At 54.2% G+C, this 16,613-nt stretch overlaps 6 protein-coding genes across 6 annotated transcripts; 4 read left to right on the top strand and 2 right to left on the bottom strand.

Annotated features, from left to right (window-relative positions):
• The first annotated feature begins 116 nt into the window (after positions 1-116).
• On the top strand, positions 117-1,305 carry BGZ61DRAFT_451055 (tryptophan RNA-binding attenuator protein-like domain-containing protein). The gene is made up of 3 exons (XM_046245788.1): positions 117-678; positions 731-904; positions 968-1,305. The coding sequence occupies exons 1-3, from the start codon at positions 163-165 to the stop codon at positions 1,010-1,012; spliced, it is 735 nt and encodes a 244-aa protein (XP_046104670.1). The 5' UTR covers positions 117-162; the 3' UTR covers positions 1,013-1,305.
• A 954-nt stretch (positions 1,306-2,259) lies between these two features.
• On the top strand, positions 2,260-4,349 carry BGZ61DRAFT_517575 (uncharacterized protein; the record flags this gene model as incomplete). The annotated part of the gene is made up of 2 exons (XM_046252335.1): positions 2,260-3,144; positions 3,277-4,349. 2 exons carry the CDS (start codon positions 2,260-2,262, stop codon positions 4,228-4,230), a joined length of 1,839 nt encoding a protein of 612 aa, XP_046104669.1. The 3' UTR covers positions 4,231-4,349.
• A 1,582-nt stretch (positions 4,350-5,931) lies between these two features.
• BGZ61DRAFT_477622 (uncharacterized protein) lies at positions 5,932-7,575 on the bottom strand (the record flags this gene model as incomplete). Its single annotated transcript, XM_046248924.1, has 1 exon — positions 5,932-7,575. One exon carries the CDS (start codon positions 7,573-7,575, stop codon positions 5,932-5,934), a length of 1,644 nt encoding a protein of 547 aa, XP_046104668.1.
• Positions 7,576-7,887: 312 nt separating this feature from the next.
• Positions 7,888-8,705, top strand: BGZ61DRAFT_234823 (uncharacterized protein). The gene has a single exon (XM_046238267.1). The coding sequence runs from the start codon at positions 8,200-8,202 to the stop codon at positions 8,650-8,652; it is 453 nt and encodes a 150-aa protein (XP_046104667.1). The 5' UTR covers positions 7,888-8,199; the 3' UTR covers positions 8,653-8,705.
• Positions 8,706-12,849: 4,144 nt separating this feature from the next.
• Positions 12,850-15,795, bottom strand: BGZ61DRAFT_234812 (uncharacterized protein). Its single transcript, XM_046238265.1, has 4 exons — positions 15,073-15,795; positions 14,742-15,020; positions 13,864-14,685; positions 12,850-13,813 (listed from the first exon to the last, which is right to left on the bottom strand). Exons 1-4 carry the CDS (start codon positions 15,651-15,653, stop codon positions 13,174-13,176), a joined length of 2,322 nt encoding a protein of 773 aa, XP_046104666.1. The 5' UTR covers positions 15,654-15,795; the 3' UTR covers positions 12,850-13,173.
• On the top strand, positions 15,796-16,517 carry BGZ61DRAFT_234811 (uncharacterized protein). The gene has a single exon (XM_046238264.1). It carries the CDS (start codon positions 15,939-15,941, stop codon positions 16,482-16,484), a length of 546 nt encoding a protein of 181 aa, XP_046104665.1. The 5' UTR covers positions 15,796-15,938; the 3' UTR covers positions 16,485-16,517.
• The last annotated feature ends 96 nt before the right edge of the window (positions 16,518-16,613 follow it).

The following is a 16,613-nucleotide window of genomic DNA, read 5'->3' as shown; positions in this document are numbered from 1 at the left end:
ACCCCAGAGCAGCAGCACTTTGACCCCCCGCCACCGGCCTTTCAGGATACTGGAAGCGCTTATCCAACTGAGAAGCCCAAGCAGGAGGTGATCCAGGAGAATCAGCAGCAACAGCAGCAGCAACAGCAGCAGCAACAGCAACAACAACAGCAAGGATACTCGATGACTGTGTCTGGAGCCCCCCAGACTGGGCAATTTGTAGGCGCCAGTGCCACGCACGACGATGTGGGAACTTTCAATGGTGGCAGTTACAGAATCAGTCATCGTGACTCCAACACTATTCTGACCATCCAACTCGCCATGGGTTGCCCTGTTGCCGCCAAACCCGGCGCCATGATTGCCATGTCCCCAACCATCACGCTCAAAGGTCAGCTCAAGTTTAGCATGAAGAAGGTCATCTCAGGCGGCGACATTTCTAGCTCAACCTTCACCGGGCCCGGCGAGCTTCTGCTGGGGCCGCACATGCTCGGCGACATCACTAGCTTGCGACTGGCGGGCAAGGATTCCTGGTCCGTAGGCCATGACGCCTATCTCGCATCGACGCAAGGCATCATCAAGGACTCTAAGCGGCAGGCCCTTAGCAAGGCCATTTTCAGTGGCGAGGGACTGTGGGTGTATAAGATCAGCGGCACAGGACTACTGTGGCTCTCAAGCTTTGGAGCCATTATTCGCAAGGATGTGAGTGTTACTTTGTCTTGATGGTTAGAAGTGAGTGCTGACAAACTGGTAGCTGGTTGAAAACGAAAAGTACATTGTCGACAACGGCCATCTGATCGCGTGGAACACCAAGTACGTCATGGAACGAGTGGCATCGGGCGGCATCATCTCAGGCCTGGCTTCGGCCGAGGGCCTTGTGTGCAAGTTTACCGGTCCCGGAACCATTTACATGCAGACTCGGAATGCGGTGAGTAGTAACCCAAAGAAAAAGATTCCTTGATAGTTTGCATTTGACTGACTTGTATTGCAGAGAGCTTTCAGTGCCTACATGGGAGGGCAACAATACCAAGGGTAAGACCACGGCCTGTGGTAGGCAGGAAGGGGCGAGAGTGTATATGTCGACCGACGCATCAGGAGCAAGAGTGGGGTATATAGATCTTGCATTGCACCCGGATTGGATATGTTGGCGCCGGTGCCGTGTTGTATTTCAGCCTGGAGTACCTTAGTTTGATACCTGGAACGCATTCGTTAATATCTTTCTCCATTGTGCGTCATTCGGCTCGTCAGTTCTTGGTCCGGCAGTACCAAAGCAACAAGTAGGAGAGTCAGCCTTTGATAGCTTGCTATTATTACTTTGCGATTCCAAAAGTCTTCTAACACATGTGGATAGGGCAGATGCTGTGAAAGCCGCCCTCCAGGTGGCAGCAGCAAACGAAGATTAAATCCCCAATACCGTCGTTGCAAGCGGCAACGCGGGACGCGTCTCGGCAAATTAGGCATCGTCGAAGAAGGAAGATTCCAGTTGGTTTGGCTTTGCTCCATCGTGGCTCTCATGCACCTGGCAGGTGCAGCCTTAACTTCTGGCCACCGCAAATCCAGTCAGGCCCCCTTTCCATTTCCACCACTCGCACCACAACCTCAGACTCTCATCACCTTGCACATCACCTGAACAAAAGCCACCCAAAACTCCGCCTGCTTTTTGGCAAGGGGACCCTTTTTTTGGATCTTCATTGCGCTACACTCAGCATTAGGCATCTACCCTACCCACGGGCCTAGAAAGCCCTCTCAGCGACCTCGGCCGTTGTCTCGCGCGATTCCTCCCGCACGATACCGCGCCAATTTGCTACTCAGCAACTCGGACACCCAATCAGCGGCCTACCTGTCATCTCCAAGCCAAACGGGACGCATTTCGGGCCTACTTTCTGTCGGGCTTGAAGAGTCTTGAGAGAGTTGCCTGGTCAGGTGGGTTCGTGAAACAACCCCAACACCAAGCAGCAAATACTGACACTCGATGAAAACAGCCCAAAGGAATCCTTCGATCACGCGGAAAAACTCCTACCCAGGGTCGAATATCACCCTGTAGTCTGTATCACCACCTGGTGCTCGGTTACCCAGATACGCAGTCACGCAAAGGCCAAACCCGCGAGCCTCGTGCCACCTCACCACCAGCCCAGCCAACCTACTTAGCCTGAGCCTTGACAGCCTCGTAAGTCAACCCAAAGAGATTCACTCGAAGTCTATTTCAAATAATCTTCGCATGATATTCCAGAATTTTGCTGTCTTCAATTACCTTGCCAAAATTAACATCCTCTAGCATTCGACATGGTAGTCTTTGGTGTCAAGAGTCGGTCGCTACCCACACACGGTGAAAAGACCGACATATCCCTCTCATCGGCAGACGAATCCTTTGAGGAAAATAAATCCGCCCCGGCTACTTCTGGGAGGGGGCATTCGGATGAGCACCACGTCACATCAAAGTTCGTTGAGGCCATGAAGAACCCCGACTGGCGCAGGCGACGCGAGGATAACACGTCTTCTACGTCGACTCAATCAGGATTCACGGCAGCCGAATCCAATGGCTCCAAGCCAGATATGGAATTTGCAAGACCCTGCTCAAAGGCTTCCTCGAGTGGCCACCAGAACCTCGGAAGGTTTGGGCCATGGGATCACATTGCTTTCAGTCACTGGAAGTCTACCCATGGGAGTTCCGAGCCTGATGCTGAGCCTACGGATATATCTGCATCCGATGTTAAGGACAAGGCTACCACGCAGGCAGAACAATGGGGTCTATGCGGTCTCGTCAGACAAAGAGAATTATCTGATTGCCGAACAAACGGGAAACCTATGAGCATCATTGAGCTTGTCCCCTTCTGCGCTGCAGATGGTTCCAGAAGCCTGACCGAAGAGATTCATGATGGAACATTTTCCAACATTGCGCACATTCAACGTATTGACAAGGAAAGTCGACCGTTACGCAAAACACCGCGAAAGATGCCTCGCAACGAACAAGAACGGGAACTAGCCGCAGTACTAGCAGCAACTGAAGCTACGCCTCCTAGAATGCACGCCAGATCTTCGAAGTGTCAGCTTCAAAGCCAGCTCCGGCAGGAAACCTTATCGGCGACACAAAATCTGGAGAACACTACGCACTCCACGCTCAACAAATCTGCAGTGACCCCTCTCGGCGACGCTCGACCTACAAGCGTGGTCAACAGCAAACCCTCAATAACCGAAGATTCTCATGACGACAATCCCGATCTCAAGAGAAGGCATGCGGCATTCCAAAAGATGCTTGGAAAGCTTCACAAAGGAGCCAATCAGTTGACCAAGGTCCCCTAGGGAGGTTCTCATGGTCGTCCTGGTCCGCGAAAAGAGGTGTATTTGGAATCGGACTCTGAACAGAAACCTTCGAAGAAGAGGGAGTTAAGAGGAGAAGGTACCTCGGATTCTGCAATCGGTTCTGTGCATACCGTCTTCACTCACGAAAATGAAAGCTCCCGCGATTCCGGAGTCTCCCTTAGGAACAGCACCAAACGGCTCAATCCAAGGGCAAGAGAATTTCTGTCGTTCAACGGACAGAGCGAAGAAGTGCCAGGGGAAAACCGCACTGTCAAGTTCCGGAGAACCCTTGTGGATGGCCTCTTTCCGAAGCAATGCGAGGACTATAAAGGTAAATTGAGCCTTAACCCGGGTGTCGCTGATCATGTATCACCCTACGATCCGTTTCCCGTCATCTCCAACCAGCCACAGCACTGTGAGATGACTACTCACTCGAATACTGGCTTTGGAGAGGTTCCCTTTTCGAATGTATCTGCCTCAGCATTTGGTCCTCTTTTTGGATTTGCACCCCCGGCTGGCCCTGTGCTGCCTCCAACCTTTCGTCCTACATCGGGGTTTGCACCACCGCTCAACCTTCCTCATCCAAGTCTTGGACTTGAAAGCGGGTTTTCAGCCACGCCTCGAGGATCCGTGGATTTGTCCCCCTTGAAATCGACACTACAGTCCTTTGTCATGAACATGAACAACCCATTACCTCTCGCTGTCAATGCCCAACCTCCCCTGCGAATGCAGCCCCTGTCATGTGGGACTCTGGGGAGGCTCGGCTCCCAACAGGGCCCTGTTCCCAAGCCGCGCATTCCGGATGCCAAAGACCAGCAAGCATACGAGGCATGGATCGAGTGGCGCAAGGCTACCGAACCAGGCTATGCCATGGAGTGCAAGAACAGACAACAGCGACGAGCTCGACGGACCGTGGACATCGCTGTTCCTGCGCATGTCGTCTCAAATGTTTGATGATATGACTCGAGTAACTTCGCGTTAGGAAGCACGACCGGAATTCTCATTCTTTTGTATCGATGCTGAGAAAGACCGGTGCTTGAGTACGGCAAAGTGTTGTATAAAGCGTTTTGGGGACAACATTTATTAGATTCGTTCGTCACATGCCAGGGAGCAGTGGTTGAAGAAGGCGTCCCTTGAGAGACAATTCTCGGCGGGCTCTCAAAGCTGTGTCTGGCTCAAACGATACGAGTAACAGCGACAGCGAATGGGAATTGGTAAATTCAATCCCTCAAAATTTCGAAAGTGCAACTAGCTGACCAAAAGGCTTTTTTTAGAAAACGAGAGATAACTGTAGCCACGATTTTGCCTCCGCCATTATCAATCTGTCACGGCCCGCCCGGATCAATTCTGGGCATCTGCATTGTTTCTGTTTTATCCCAATCAGCATGGCATTGTATTCGGTACAGTGTCGTTTGATCGTTGGAGAAAAGGCGCCTCGATGAATATTTGTTTCAAAGGATGGCTTGGTACATGTACAGGTTCTCTAGATGGTGACCTGTGTCACATATTGGAGGTAGTCACACGACCTTGGTGTTCGTATAGCCTCCATAATGCGGCTCAACTACACATGTTAGAATATCCAATACCACAGTACGATAAGCAGGCATGCTGGTCCTTGCAAGTTAATTTGGTGGCGAAAAGCCACAATATTGGGAGATTCAAGTCCATGGCCACACCAACGTCACCAAGTCACCCATGCATCCCTACCCTGGACGACTACCCAATCCCACCCTCCAGCCCATCCATGCCATGCAGTCATGTTTCCGACGGGCGATCTGCCGTAGCAATAACCTTCTCCGATTGAAGCGAGCCCCAGACCCTCTCAGACGCCTAATATGCCTACCACCCTACTATGTAGAACACTACCCAGTACGCCCTACGGACAGTACCCACCCCCTTTCCAGTAACCAGTTCCGCGCGTGCAGGACTCAGGCAATGAGGCTGTGCTGCAGGAGCCAGGGCAACCGAGACGAGCGGGTTTTGGGGGTTTCTTGGGTGTCTGGGCTGACCTTTGCCTGCCGGGGGACTGCAGCGGCGGCAGGACTTTGGGGGCGGTGGTAGTGGTGGTGGTGGGCTTAGGGGGGCTGGTTACTGCATGGAATGTAGGTTGCGTGTGGATGGATGACATGTTGTTACGAGGGAGCGTGGATTCGATAGTAGTGTGCGGCTCTGCGGTGTTGAGGCTCTGTGCAAGGCGGCTAGGCGGTCTGGGACAGGTGGGAAATGTGCGAGAAGTGAATAGGGAGACCGTTTGGAAGACCGAAGCCGAGGCTTGTCGGGCGATGGGAAAGCGATCTGGAGAAGTGGGAATCAAGAACAAGTACGCGTAAATCATCAGGTGTATCCAATTCCGTCTATGAAACCGCCTATGAGTGTGTGAACCGCCTATGAGCGGTGGTATCTGTATCGACTGCATTGCCAAAACCAAGAAATAGGAGAAGAGAGAAAAAGGAAATCATTAACAAGCGTGAAGCAATATCCGCCCCGAGGAGTTCAAGCGATGGTATCGTGAAACGACAATACTCCCAACGCCAACGATTAGCGGGTACACCAACCCATCCCAAGTTCATCACAAACAAGTCCAAATAAAGCAAATTGCAATCTTCCCAATGGCTGCCACAGATCTATACCGTCTGCGCACCCCTCATATTCTCACTAGCAGGCCTCCCCTTCCGCGTCTTCGTCGGCGGTGGCTTTAGGACTGGCTCTAGCGCTGGATTTTCTCTTCGATTTGTTCTGAATGCCTTCGAGCGGCTGGCCTAGCCTCCAGCTACCATCTGGAGCCCGTTCAATGACACCGACGCTCTCACTTGACGCCCACTCGATCAAGGTATCATCGTGAGCACCGCCAAACTGCACTCGAGGCTCTTCGTTGCTGGCAGCGCGCTCGAGGTGTCGCGCGACATGCTCCATCCGATCGTCCCAAGCCTTGTCACCTTGGAACTGTAGAGTGCAGCCTATAACGGGACAGCGCATGTGGGTTGGCGTTTCGCACCGCTTGCGGAAAGCAGAGTCTTGCATCGCCTTGAGCGGGTCGTCCCGCCCTCGCGAAGCGTTCTTGTTGCTTCTTCCCACGTCTGTTGGCGGTGAAGGGGGATGCATGCGTCGAACGTGTTGCGTATACAGATCCTTACGTCTGAAAGGTCGGCCAAGAGTGGTCTTTCCCGAGGCTTTATGTTCCTGATCCGGGGGGTTCTCGCATACGGTGACGGAGCATAACCAGAATTGGAGGCACAGGTGCTGGGCCGAAACGTGGCGCTTCCACTCATTCTTGTTGGCAAAGGCCTCCGGGCAGCCGGCAAAGTGGAAGACGCAGATGAATGGCCGCCTGTGTTGGGTTTTGATGTGCTTCTGGAGCGTTGCATCATCCTTGAAAGTCATATCGGGACAATGAGGGCAGGTATGCTTGATAGGGGAAGAAGTTGAAGGTAGCCTGCGGCTGCTAGTGGTGCGAGAGGATGACGTATTTTTCGTGACCTTGGATGGCTCTGTGAGTGAAGCAGTCGCCTGTCGCTTCGGGCGACCGCGACCGTTGGCGCTCTTGGAGGCACAAGTTGGCTTGCTGCGGGTGATTGTTGGCATGCGTCCCTGGTTCTCTCCTGTCTGAGATGGAAGCTTGACAGAGGCTTCTTCAGCCGAGTTGGCTCCCTCGCCAATATTCTCAGGGTCGGGGTAAACGGGATCGAGTGATGATCGGACGTGAATCTCGCTCGCGGGGCTTGAGACACGAAGTAAAGGCGTATGGGCAATGTGATTTCCTGGGTAGTGAGGAGATGGGTTGTTGATGTCAAAGCTGTCAAATCCAGGCCCAAGATTGAAGTCCTTAGGGCCTTCGCCTTCATTCAAGTCACAGAGGGAAACTTGACTGCCATGAATATCGGAGGGGTTCACAAATCTGCCGGGCCGGCAAGAAGAGAGTCCTCTCAGAGATATCTGGCTATCCCAGGCGTCGTACACCTGCGGTAGAAATGGAGACTTCATGTCTGGAGGGGTGGATGGTCTGTCATAGAATATGTCGTTCTCTGTCCCAGGGCTGGCTGCCGAGGATTGTTGTTGGGAAGAAGGAGATCCGTGTCGTCCTTCCATTCCGAAGCTAAAGTTATTCATAGGCATCGGGTGCATGCCGAAGACGGCTGGCGTGTCCGGATCCTGAAGGAAATGTTGTATTTGAGAAGCATCACCCGTCAGCCCGGGGTCAATGACATCCTGTTGGGTACGATCTGCACGATGGCCCTTCCAGGAGGGTTTCAATCCATTCATCAACCCCATGTCTCTGGCGTAGTAAGGGCTGTAAACCATTGTGTCGATGTTCCGGCGGCTTCGGTCGTGTGGGGGATCAGGGGAGATTCTGAGCAGAGGCTCAGAAAACTTGGGCCATTAAATGGCTAGTCGATTGAAGACGTGGAAGGGTGGGAGATTCGATTCAGGATCGAGTCTGGTCGAAAGACAGAACGTAAAGGTGCCTCAAGATACCAAAGCACAGCACAGGGGCTAACACAAGGGTAGAGCAGGAAGCGGGCGGACCCAGGCACAATGCATTCAGTTGCGGGCAAACAATAGAGACGAAATGCAGTCAAGCAATTGTCAGAAAAATTGGTTGAGTAGAAAGAGATAGAGAGGAAGATCCGGGAGTGCTGGGGCAGATATAGAACATGGACACTTTGATGATGGGATGACGGGACGCTTTAAGGGTGTTAGTCAAAATAGCCATGTGTGTGGCTGGAGTGCGCCTGTAGGCTGTAGTACGCCTAGAGTGTGCCCGTTGACGACTGAGCGGCGCGGGAATCGTCTACTACCTGACGTGTGAGCCCCACGAGGGTGCAGAGCCTCAACTTTTTTGTACCGGGTACCTCGCGACTGGGGGAACAAAACCAACGACTGACCTACTCAAGCCACAACCCGAGGCCCAGACACCACTTGCAGATGACCCCTGACACCATGCCCGGGAATGGACAGATTAGACACCGCTGGGGCCAGGTCCACGGTGGTTCCAGGATAGAACAGGGGGCAGGCAGACACCCTGCGGAGATCCAGGTGGATGGATGGTCCTTGGTAGTTCGCCGCTGTGTGCGGTCGCCTCGGGTTGCAGCCTGCGCCGCCTGTACACGGTATGGTCTGCAGTTGACGATAGAGATGCGAGAGGCCTATTTCCATTTTGACTGGTCAAGTCCATCTCGATGCCGGTCTACCTGGCTTGAAGACATGGTCGCCTTGGCTGGCTTCTTTCACGAATTTCCGCGAAGGGAGACTCGGGTCTCGGTCCCAGACGGTACCTCGGGCAGGCTTAAGCAGATACGGTGCTGTGAATGGATAGAGAACCCCGAACTTGGCGTCCGAGTCCCCGAGCCTAGCGCTCGAGTTGCCGGCGTTTCGTGAGAGAAGCAAAGAAACCTTCGGCGGCAATGAATGGCAATATTGTCAAGCATGACGAATATTTGACGCCACCAGACGACCGAGGTGGAGGCGCGAGGGCATCCTAATCTTTAGCCAAAAACTGCATGTCGCAGATGAGAGCCAAGTATAGGAGGGACTGAGGTGGCTGTGTGGAGAGCTGAAGCGTGAGATGGCGATAATGGGTCACTTCTCTCACACGGACGCTTGAATAGCCGCCGGCAGAGGAGACGAGGCGCGAGGAGAGAGGAGCAAAGAGGCACTCGATGAGGAAGTAGCTTGGTACAAGGAGCCGAGAGAGCGGAAAGAAGGGGATCGACCGGTGGAGGAAGAGATGGCGGCGATAGTGTTGATGGTGTAGGAGTCAGACTAGTGACGTTATTGACGCCGGAGGGCAGACACGATCGGTGCGTCGTCGCCATCGCTACTGGCTCCTCTTGTGAATTCACCCTCGCTGTCACGCTATTGCGACCATGGTCGGCCGGTCTTGCGGGGACATAGGGGTATACGAGATGAGACGAAAGGATGCAAACGGCCTTGAATAATCATATGTGTGGTAGTTGTCCAATGGCATGCTATATGGTCAACTTGGTCGTTTCACCGTTCCAACAGCGATGACAGAAGCGTCGACAACAACAACAAAGAGACAACAAGAGACAACAAGGGCAAGGGTCCTATGGCGCAGCATGAAGGTGCATAGGCTGACAACCACCAGCACGACACGGCACAGCCCTGGACTGGACTGGACTTGGATGGACTGGTGTGTATTTTCGTGGTGTCGTGGTGGTGGAGAAGGGGAACGCACGGCGCTGTGCAGGTGGTTGGCTGGTGGTGGTAGGTGCTGTGTTTGGTATCACTGGTTCGAGGAAGGTGCTGCGGTCAGTGCTGCGGCAGGTGCTCGTTCTGGCCGGTCCATCATGGTCAGTGCTCTCTCTGGTCGGTGCTCGCTGTGGTAGCTAGCGGCTCTCGCTGGTAGGGGTTCTGGTAAGGGTTCAAGGGTCTTCTGGTAGTAGGGCGCGATGGGATCATAGTGGAGATGCGGCTGGCGGGGACAGGCAACTTGGCCGGGCATCCGATACGCTGGAGCCCAAGTTGGAGGTGCTGCTTCCCACTGTAGCGCTGTCCGGGACTCATGACGGGATAACGGGTGGTGTGGGCTGCCGATCGAGCTAAACGAGTGATTGGTCCATTTGGCGATCTTGAACCCACCCGGGGCCAACTGCTAGCCCCCAACTGGCCGATGTGACAGGGCACCCCACCCGCTTGGCTCACTGCTTCAGCGCGTCCCCACGGGCCAGCGAGTGGCCCACTCCCTAAAAGAAGGCGACAAGGCAACGGGAAAACACAATTCAACCAACACGCAACGCAACCAACAGACATAATCTCGACGCCCGGCTTGTATGTGCGCGCGTGAGAGAACCCCCATTCCCCCATTCAACTGTCTCAAGCCCACTGCCACCCCTCCCCCCCTTTCCCTCCTTCCCCCCCTGGCTGCACCAGGACCGATGCGTACAATTTTGCAGGCCCAGCCGCCCATGGCCGGGGCTAGAGACCCTGTCTGCCCAGAGACACCACTGCCACCCAGCGTCCTGGAAAGCCGCAACTGGGCCGTCGACCATGGCTTGTCTCTGCCCGTGTTTGACCTGCTCCACGGCTGATCTTTGACGGCTGACTCTGACGGCCTATTTTAGACTTGCCGGTGCTTTATCCAGCATGCTTATGTTTAAGGCCATTTCGCAGCAAACGAAATACAGGAACTTTGCTGCCTCGAAAGACATACATGTTGCAAAGGTCCGAGAGACACATTCCCGGGCTTGAAACATGCGCTCTCTCTCTCCTCTCTCCTATCCTATTCCGGAGACCGAGCGGATGAGACTGTCACCGGGCTTCTAGGCCCCCCCCAGAGGCTGAAAGCCCAAGTTGAAAAGGAATGCGCAGATATGGACATGATTCACGGCATTGACTAACGCGGCCGGTCAGTTGGTACGGCTGAAAGGCGAGACAGTGGGAAGCAGCCCGGCAATTGACAAATACGCATCGTGCACATATCGCCAAGCCTTTGGGCGCATCTCATCGACCCCATCGTGTCTCCCTGTAATGTACCAAGCGGCTGGTCGGCACCGCACCTCGTGAGGTCTCGCCATGTCCTGCCCCCTGTCACCGGCCCTGTCTAAGCGCGGAGATCGTCGCTCCCGAGGATCCTCGGCGGAGGCAAGACGGAGTTTGTCGCTCGAGGAATACTTCGACTTGCAGGGAACTCGTCCACCTGAACACCATTGGCCTCTTTCAAAGCTGAAAAAGGGGCCCTTGCTGTGTAACTGCCAAGAGGTCATCTCACAGCGCTCGACCTGAACAAGTTCATTGCATGCCACCCCATCGTCCGGTTCCCCTCCCCCCTCCCGTCCCCCTCGTTTCCCCCGGCCCCCAACCCTGGTCCTTTCCAGGCCGTGTCTTGGGAACGCGGACGGAGGGGGGAGGATGGCTGGGTCAAGGCATGTTCGCCTGGCCCAAGTCAAGAGTACTTTGAGGAGTTGCAACACGGAGCCGCTGGGCTGAGTCCCCACGGCCCCCAACCATCCAGCAGGGCTGATTGTCGTCCGTGGACTGATGGGCCGGTCCGGGCGTGACGTGCCCTCCATCTGCCCTCCATCTGGAGTCTCACTGAGAGTCTCGACACTCTCTCACACCCTCTTGGGCCTCGCTCTAACACGGCACGTCTTATTCGTGTCCACGAGGACTGCCCTGGGCGGCATTAGATTGGGTAGGGCACTTGTCAATCATCACATCATCAATCGTAATCTCTATCGCCCACGGCACGCATCCTTGTGGGCCCGTTGCCTTTCCACATGGCGGCCCCCGGAGGCCCACCACTCTTCCGCACTGGTCAAAGTCCACCGCTACGACCCTTGTTTCCCTTCCTGTGAACGAAGTACTACGTAGTAGAGCACTCGGTACCGGTACTCCTGCCATGCCCGTCACTGTAATCTAATACCTAGGTAGTTAGGCCTTGCAATAGTCCGTGCATGTCATGTACGTAAGGATGCACATGGTAATTACGGACTACGGTGTAGGAGCGCAGCAGCACCTCTGGAACCAGTTCCAACCCCACTCCACTTCCAAAAAGCAACACCACCAGCCATGATCCGACTCCACCGGCCTTTTAGTGCGGCTGCCTCTCGTTGCTTCTTCCCATGGCCCTCGAAAATGTTCAGAATTTCTTCACCGGTCGACTCTGATTGGCTCGGCCGAAGCGCCCTCACTTCCCCTGCTGAGTCCCTCGAGGGGCCCCGTGTCTGGCCTCCCCACACACTTTGGGTCTCCGAGGACTAGGTAACTGGGTCTGCACGACCCCCTGAACCGCCCCAGCAGCAGCTCTACCCATGTAGTTACCCTGACAGATTGCTTCTATGTTTCTTTTTCCCTTTTTCCTAGTATGCCTCTGATGCCATGAAGCACCATCGCTCTGTACTTCCTACTTCCTACTATCGACCCTCCCCCCTGTACCGCTTGTTGTTGGGCATCAACAGGTGGACCACGGGTCTTAGCTCGGTGGCTGAAGCTATACCGGTGAGTCTCTGCTCAGGTCTAAAGTTTGCCACGGACGACGGGACGGCATATGCCGCGATCCCCGGGTGTTCGTCAGGGAGGTGGACCAAGCCTAGACGATCAGAAACGGCCGCCAGCTGGCACGGTCAAGGGATACGACTAATAGAATGCCTTCGTCACATCTCACATAGCTCGGATCCTTGTTCACAGCTCGCCTCTAACAGCTTTCACATGGACCGGCAGAAACAGCCGTAGCCCAGGTTCAATGCCACCATCGCAGCTCGGATCATGTACCGCAGCTCGGATGATGCACCGCACACCGAATCCTCCGCACATAGCTCCGCCAACTAGTTCGCACTCCTTTCTCACGTCTCTCTCCACAAGTCGCCCTACCGGGGACGAAGCGCTTCCTTCCGGCCCGGGTCTGTGAATCACCCTGCGATTGCAGATCTCATCGATCTGTGCAATCTCGGGGAAGCCTCGCACTCGCCAGGCATAGGTCATTAGGTACCCTACTCCCAAAAAAGAAATGGCTACATCTGGCGTGCAGTCATTGCAACGTGACCCCAGCCCGAGTACCGACTAGTCAAGAGATGCGTTGGTTGATACGGCGGTGAGTGCTGTCATTGACGGATGGACAACGGTCATGCCGAAAGCGAAGATTGTTCATGAATTTTCCCCATGTTCCGTCCCCCGAACCGCTAAACACCGCTACTATGGGTATCCTAAATGAAGTACAAGTGCGTTGCCGTGATCCAAAACCAAGCCCGTCATTATTCCACCTTTTATGTTATACCCGCATTAATCAGTCATTCTTACTCCGTGTCTACCTTGTCATCTTCATGTTGATGTATAACCCGCGTGACGGAGCAGTTTGCCTGGCATCTCTGATGCTCACAAGTGAGACACGACGCCGAAACCTTCACATTCATGTCGGTCTTGCACTCACACTGGTCTATGTTAGTCGAATCCAGAGCCGGGAAATACTGGTCTACTTACGCAAGTCCACATGTATACCACCACCCCTTGCCGGGGTTTCTTGTGGGTCGCAAGCTCTGCCTCAGTACTCAACTTGCGCTTTAGGGTAGAGCTCGTGTCGGAGTCAGGACTTGAGGGCTGCGTGTTTGACTCGCACCCACCATTTTCGCGGTTGTGGTCCTGGTTTTCAACATATACCCATTGGCGGATGTTCATCTTTGGGTTCCCATCACGCCCAGAAAAGTGATTGTCGATGTGGTCACATCGTTTCGTCCAGGCGTTAACCCCTTCGCCTCTGATTTCTATGACTTTCGAACAGAAACCACACCAGAAGCGATCATCGCAATGTCGCCCAATGCGACAGCTTTCGAGTCTCTGCTCGATCTTCTTGGGGTCGACCATCATGTGTTCCTTGTTAAGATGGTTCTTGAAGCTTTCCCTCCGGTGGCAGACCTTGTCACATGGTTGTGTCTGGCCCATCTTATTGTCTCCGCACTTCCAGGACTCAAGCTGCCAGTGCTGGCTACTTTCGTGCCTCTTCCAGTCATTTTTGCTGCCGAAAGCCTTGTTACAATTAAAAAATGTGCATCCATAGGGCTTCTCGTGCCGCTTCATGTGCTTCCTGCAGAGCTGATTAGTTATAGTACGGGGAAAAAGTACTAGGGGACATACTTGAGTTCGCATGGCCGGGCGAATGTCTTGTTACATTCTGTGCAGGGATTTGCAGACTTCTGGCCCACAGAGTCTGGCGGTGGACTCACTGCTTTGATGTCGTCCATATCGCCATCCAGGACGCTCTTGAGGAGTTCCTTGGGTAGGGTTTTGAGATACTCTACCAGACCGGGACCCTTGAACACTCCGGGGAAATCGAAAGGAGCAATGTCAGATGAAACACGAGGTGCAGAGCTCGATTTATCTTGCTCTGCGCCTGTCATCTTGATGTCAGATCGCTCTGGCTCGAGCTGGACCATCCGTGGGCCTTTGGGATGGGTGACATCTGGCCCGCAAGTGTTGCTTGGTACATCATCATGCTCGGCAGACTCCATGACATTGTCAAGGGCTCCAGACTCATCATCGGTACTCATGGAAAGTTCGATGTCACCAGGGACACCATCGTGATTTGCATGTCTGTAGTGATAATGAGCAGCCGAGACTGGCGCCATGTGGTTGTCAAATGATCGACTGGAATGCAACGGGCGTTGGTCCGTTCCATGCAAAGTGTTTGGCCGTAGGAAGTCATCATTGCTGTCCTGGGAAAGGCATGGTTCGCCCTTTTCAGAAGACACACGTGTCGAGTTCTGAAGGATGGAGTCGATGGCTTCATGAAATTCTGGGATTCTGCGTTTCAAGCTGGTAGCGGTGGGTTGGTTTCCTAGGAACGATTGCGAAAACAGGTGCCCAACAGGTTGTTGAATGTTGGAGGGCTGATTGGTATTCATGTATGAGAGGGCGGTCCCTCCAATTCCTTCGAGGTCTTCACGCCTGTGGGGTTGACTAGGAATGGGTGAGCTAACACAGTTTGAAGGACTGGGGGAGTCATTTGCACATACTGATAAAGGTATTCCTCGAGATCGTCTTCAGGAGTGCATTCCTTCTGGTGAATGCGGCGCAGATGGGAGCGAAAGTTATCTGCCCTCGGCCAAAGCTTAGGCTGGTCTTTCGCGCCACATTGCCCTAAAGGACAAACGTATCTAGGCCCAGACACTGACAGGTCTGAATGAACGCTCCGCTTGTGTCTATCGAGGTCATTCTTGGTGCTGAAGCCTTCGGTACGACTGCAGCCCAGGGCGTCGCAATGGAAGGGCTTGCTGTGACGGAGACTGTGCTTGCTACTGGATGTGAGACAGAGTGTTTGTAAAAGATATGGACCGAATAGCTTACTTGAGCTCTGACTTTGTCTTCAGCCACATATTGCATGACGAACAGTAGTGCTTGCTGTCTTCACTGGCAGGGGCAGTGACGACGCTTTGAGTTGGTCGCGGTTGTGACCATTGGGGAAACTGCGGGGCATTCGAAGTTGGGGATACGTCTAGGTGGAATGACTCGATGAGTTGCGCGGCATTCTGAGTCTCCGGGTTCTGGTCATCATCATAAACGGATGTGGCCTCAATGCTGTAAGGGGCACCGCTTCCACCGTATCCCGAATCCTCGTTGGCTGTATCGCACTCCGATGGCAAGGGCCTGCTCCTATAGTTCTGGAAAGCGGCGGGAGCACCGGGGAAACCACCCGACCCTGCTACATGCTGACCTTGTTGAGTGTTGGTAGGGATGCCCGAAATGAGGCCTTGCGGTGTCCATGGGGAGTCATCAAGATCGTAAAATCGAGTCAAGTTCCACGGGAAGGGTGCCTTTACAGAGGATTGTTGAGCCGAAGCGGTCCGATTGGGGACATATTGTTGGTGGTTGGGATTGAGAGACTCGATGCCGGAGCGGCGGGTTGGGCCCGAGTTGGAGGTAGCCATTGCAAGAGTTGATCCGGTGGAGTTGAGCGATGGTTATTCGGAGATGGAATCAGAGTTCAACCGACTCAACCCGTGCTGTTAACCGAGAGGTGCACTGGGTGGGATTGGAGACAGCGTCAGGAGACTAGGGCCAGGCGAGGCGTATACACGGGGAGGAGACGGCGCAGGCAAGAGGATAGCGAAGGACTGCTTTGATGTCAGCGACGCCGCCCATTCTACAAGGTCATAGATGAGGACGTACGGCCGAATCCAAGGATCTCACGAACATCCGCAGAGACGCTCGGTATGGTGGTGTGGCTAGCTAAGATAGCTAGGCGAGGCAACGTAGTGACGTCGAAGCGACAGCGACAGCAACAGCACCAACAAACTAGAGCACGATATTCGGCCAACGACAGAGTCGAGGGACAGATGAAACGAGATAGGTTGATAGAGCAACCAAACAAGGCGCCGGGAGTTTTGAGAGTGGCGAAGAGGCGACCGATCGTGGAGCCAGGCAGCGGTGATGATGGAGAGAGGAGGGAAAGGGAAGGGGGAGAGAGGAGGACAAGTTCAGTCGGGCAGGAACCTGAAGACGAGAGACGATGCGGGGAGGGGAGCCAGAGCGAGAAAATGGCTGAGGGGGTTGAAACTGGACAACCAAATCAGGTCGTCTTGAATGAAGACGGAAGGCTTCTGCTCCTTGTGCTGCTGCTGGCAAACGGCGAGACAGAGCCGCCTAGCGGATGTCGTATGTCGATAGGTGAGGTACTGAGCAGGTGGGGAGTTGAAACAGCGTGGTGGAGAATTTGCCTTGTTGCCGCACAGTTGGACAGTTCTGATGCTCAAAGCTAGCGACGCGTAGTGGTGGTGGTGGTTCGCAATGTGGGATGCACGCACGACAAGAGCCGGCGAGGGTGGTTATAGGCCGGGGGTATGCCACGTCGGAGCGACGAACGGACGGAGCGGTGGCGGCAGTTCAAG

The sequence above is a fragment of the Ilyonectria robusta genome, assembly GCF_021365365.1.
Source record: "Ilyonectria robusta strain PMI_751 chromosome Unknown BGZ61scaffold_9, whole genome shotgun sequence".
NCBI classification, from domain to species: domain Eukaryota; kingdom Fungi; phylum Ascomycota; class Sordariomycetes; order Hypocreales; family Nectriaceae; genus Ilyonectria; species Ilyonectria robusta.
Note: the sequence above shows the minus strand (reverse complement) of the source record. Positions and strands in the feature narration are given on the sequence as shown.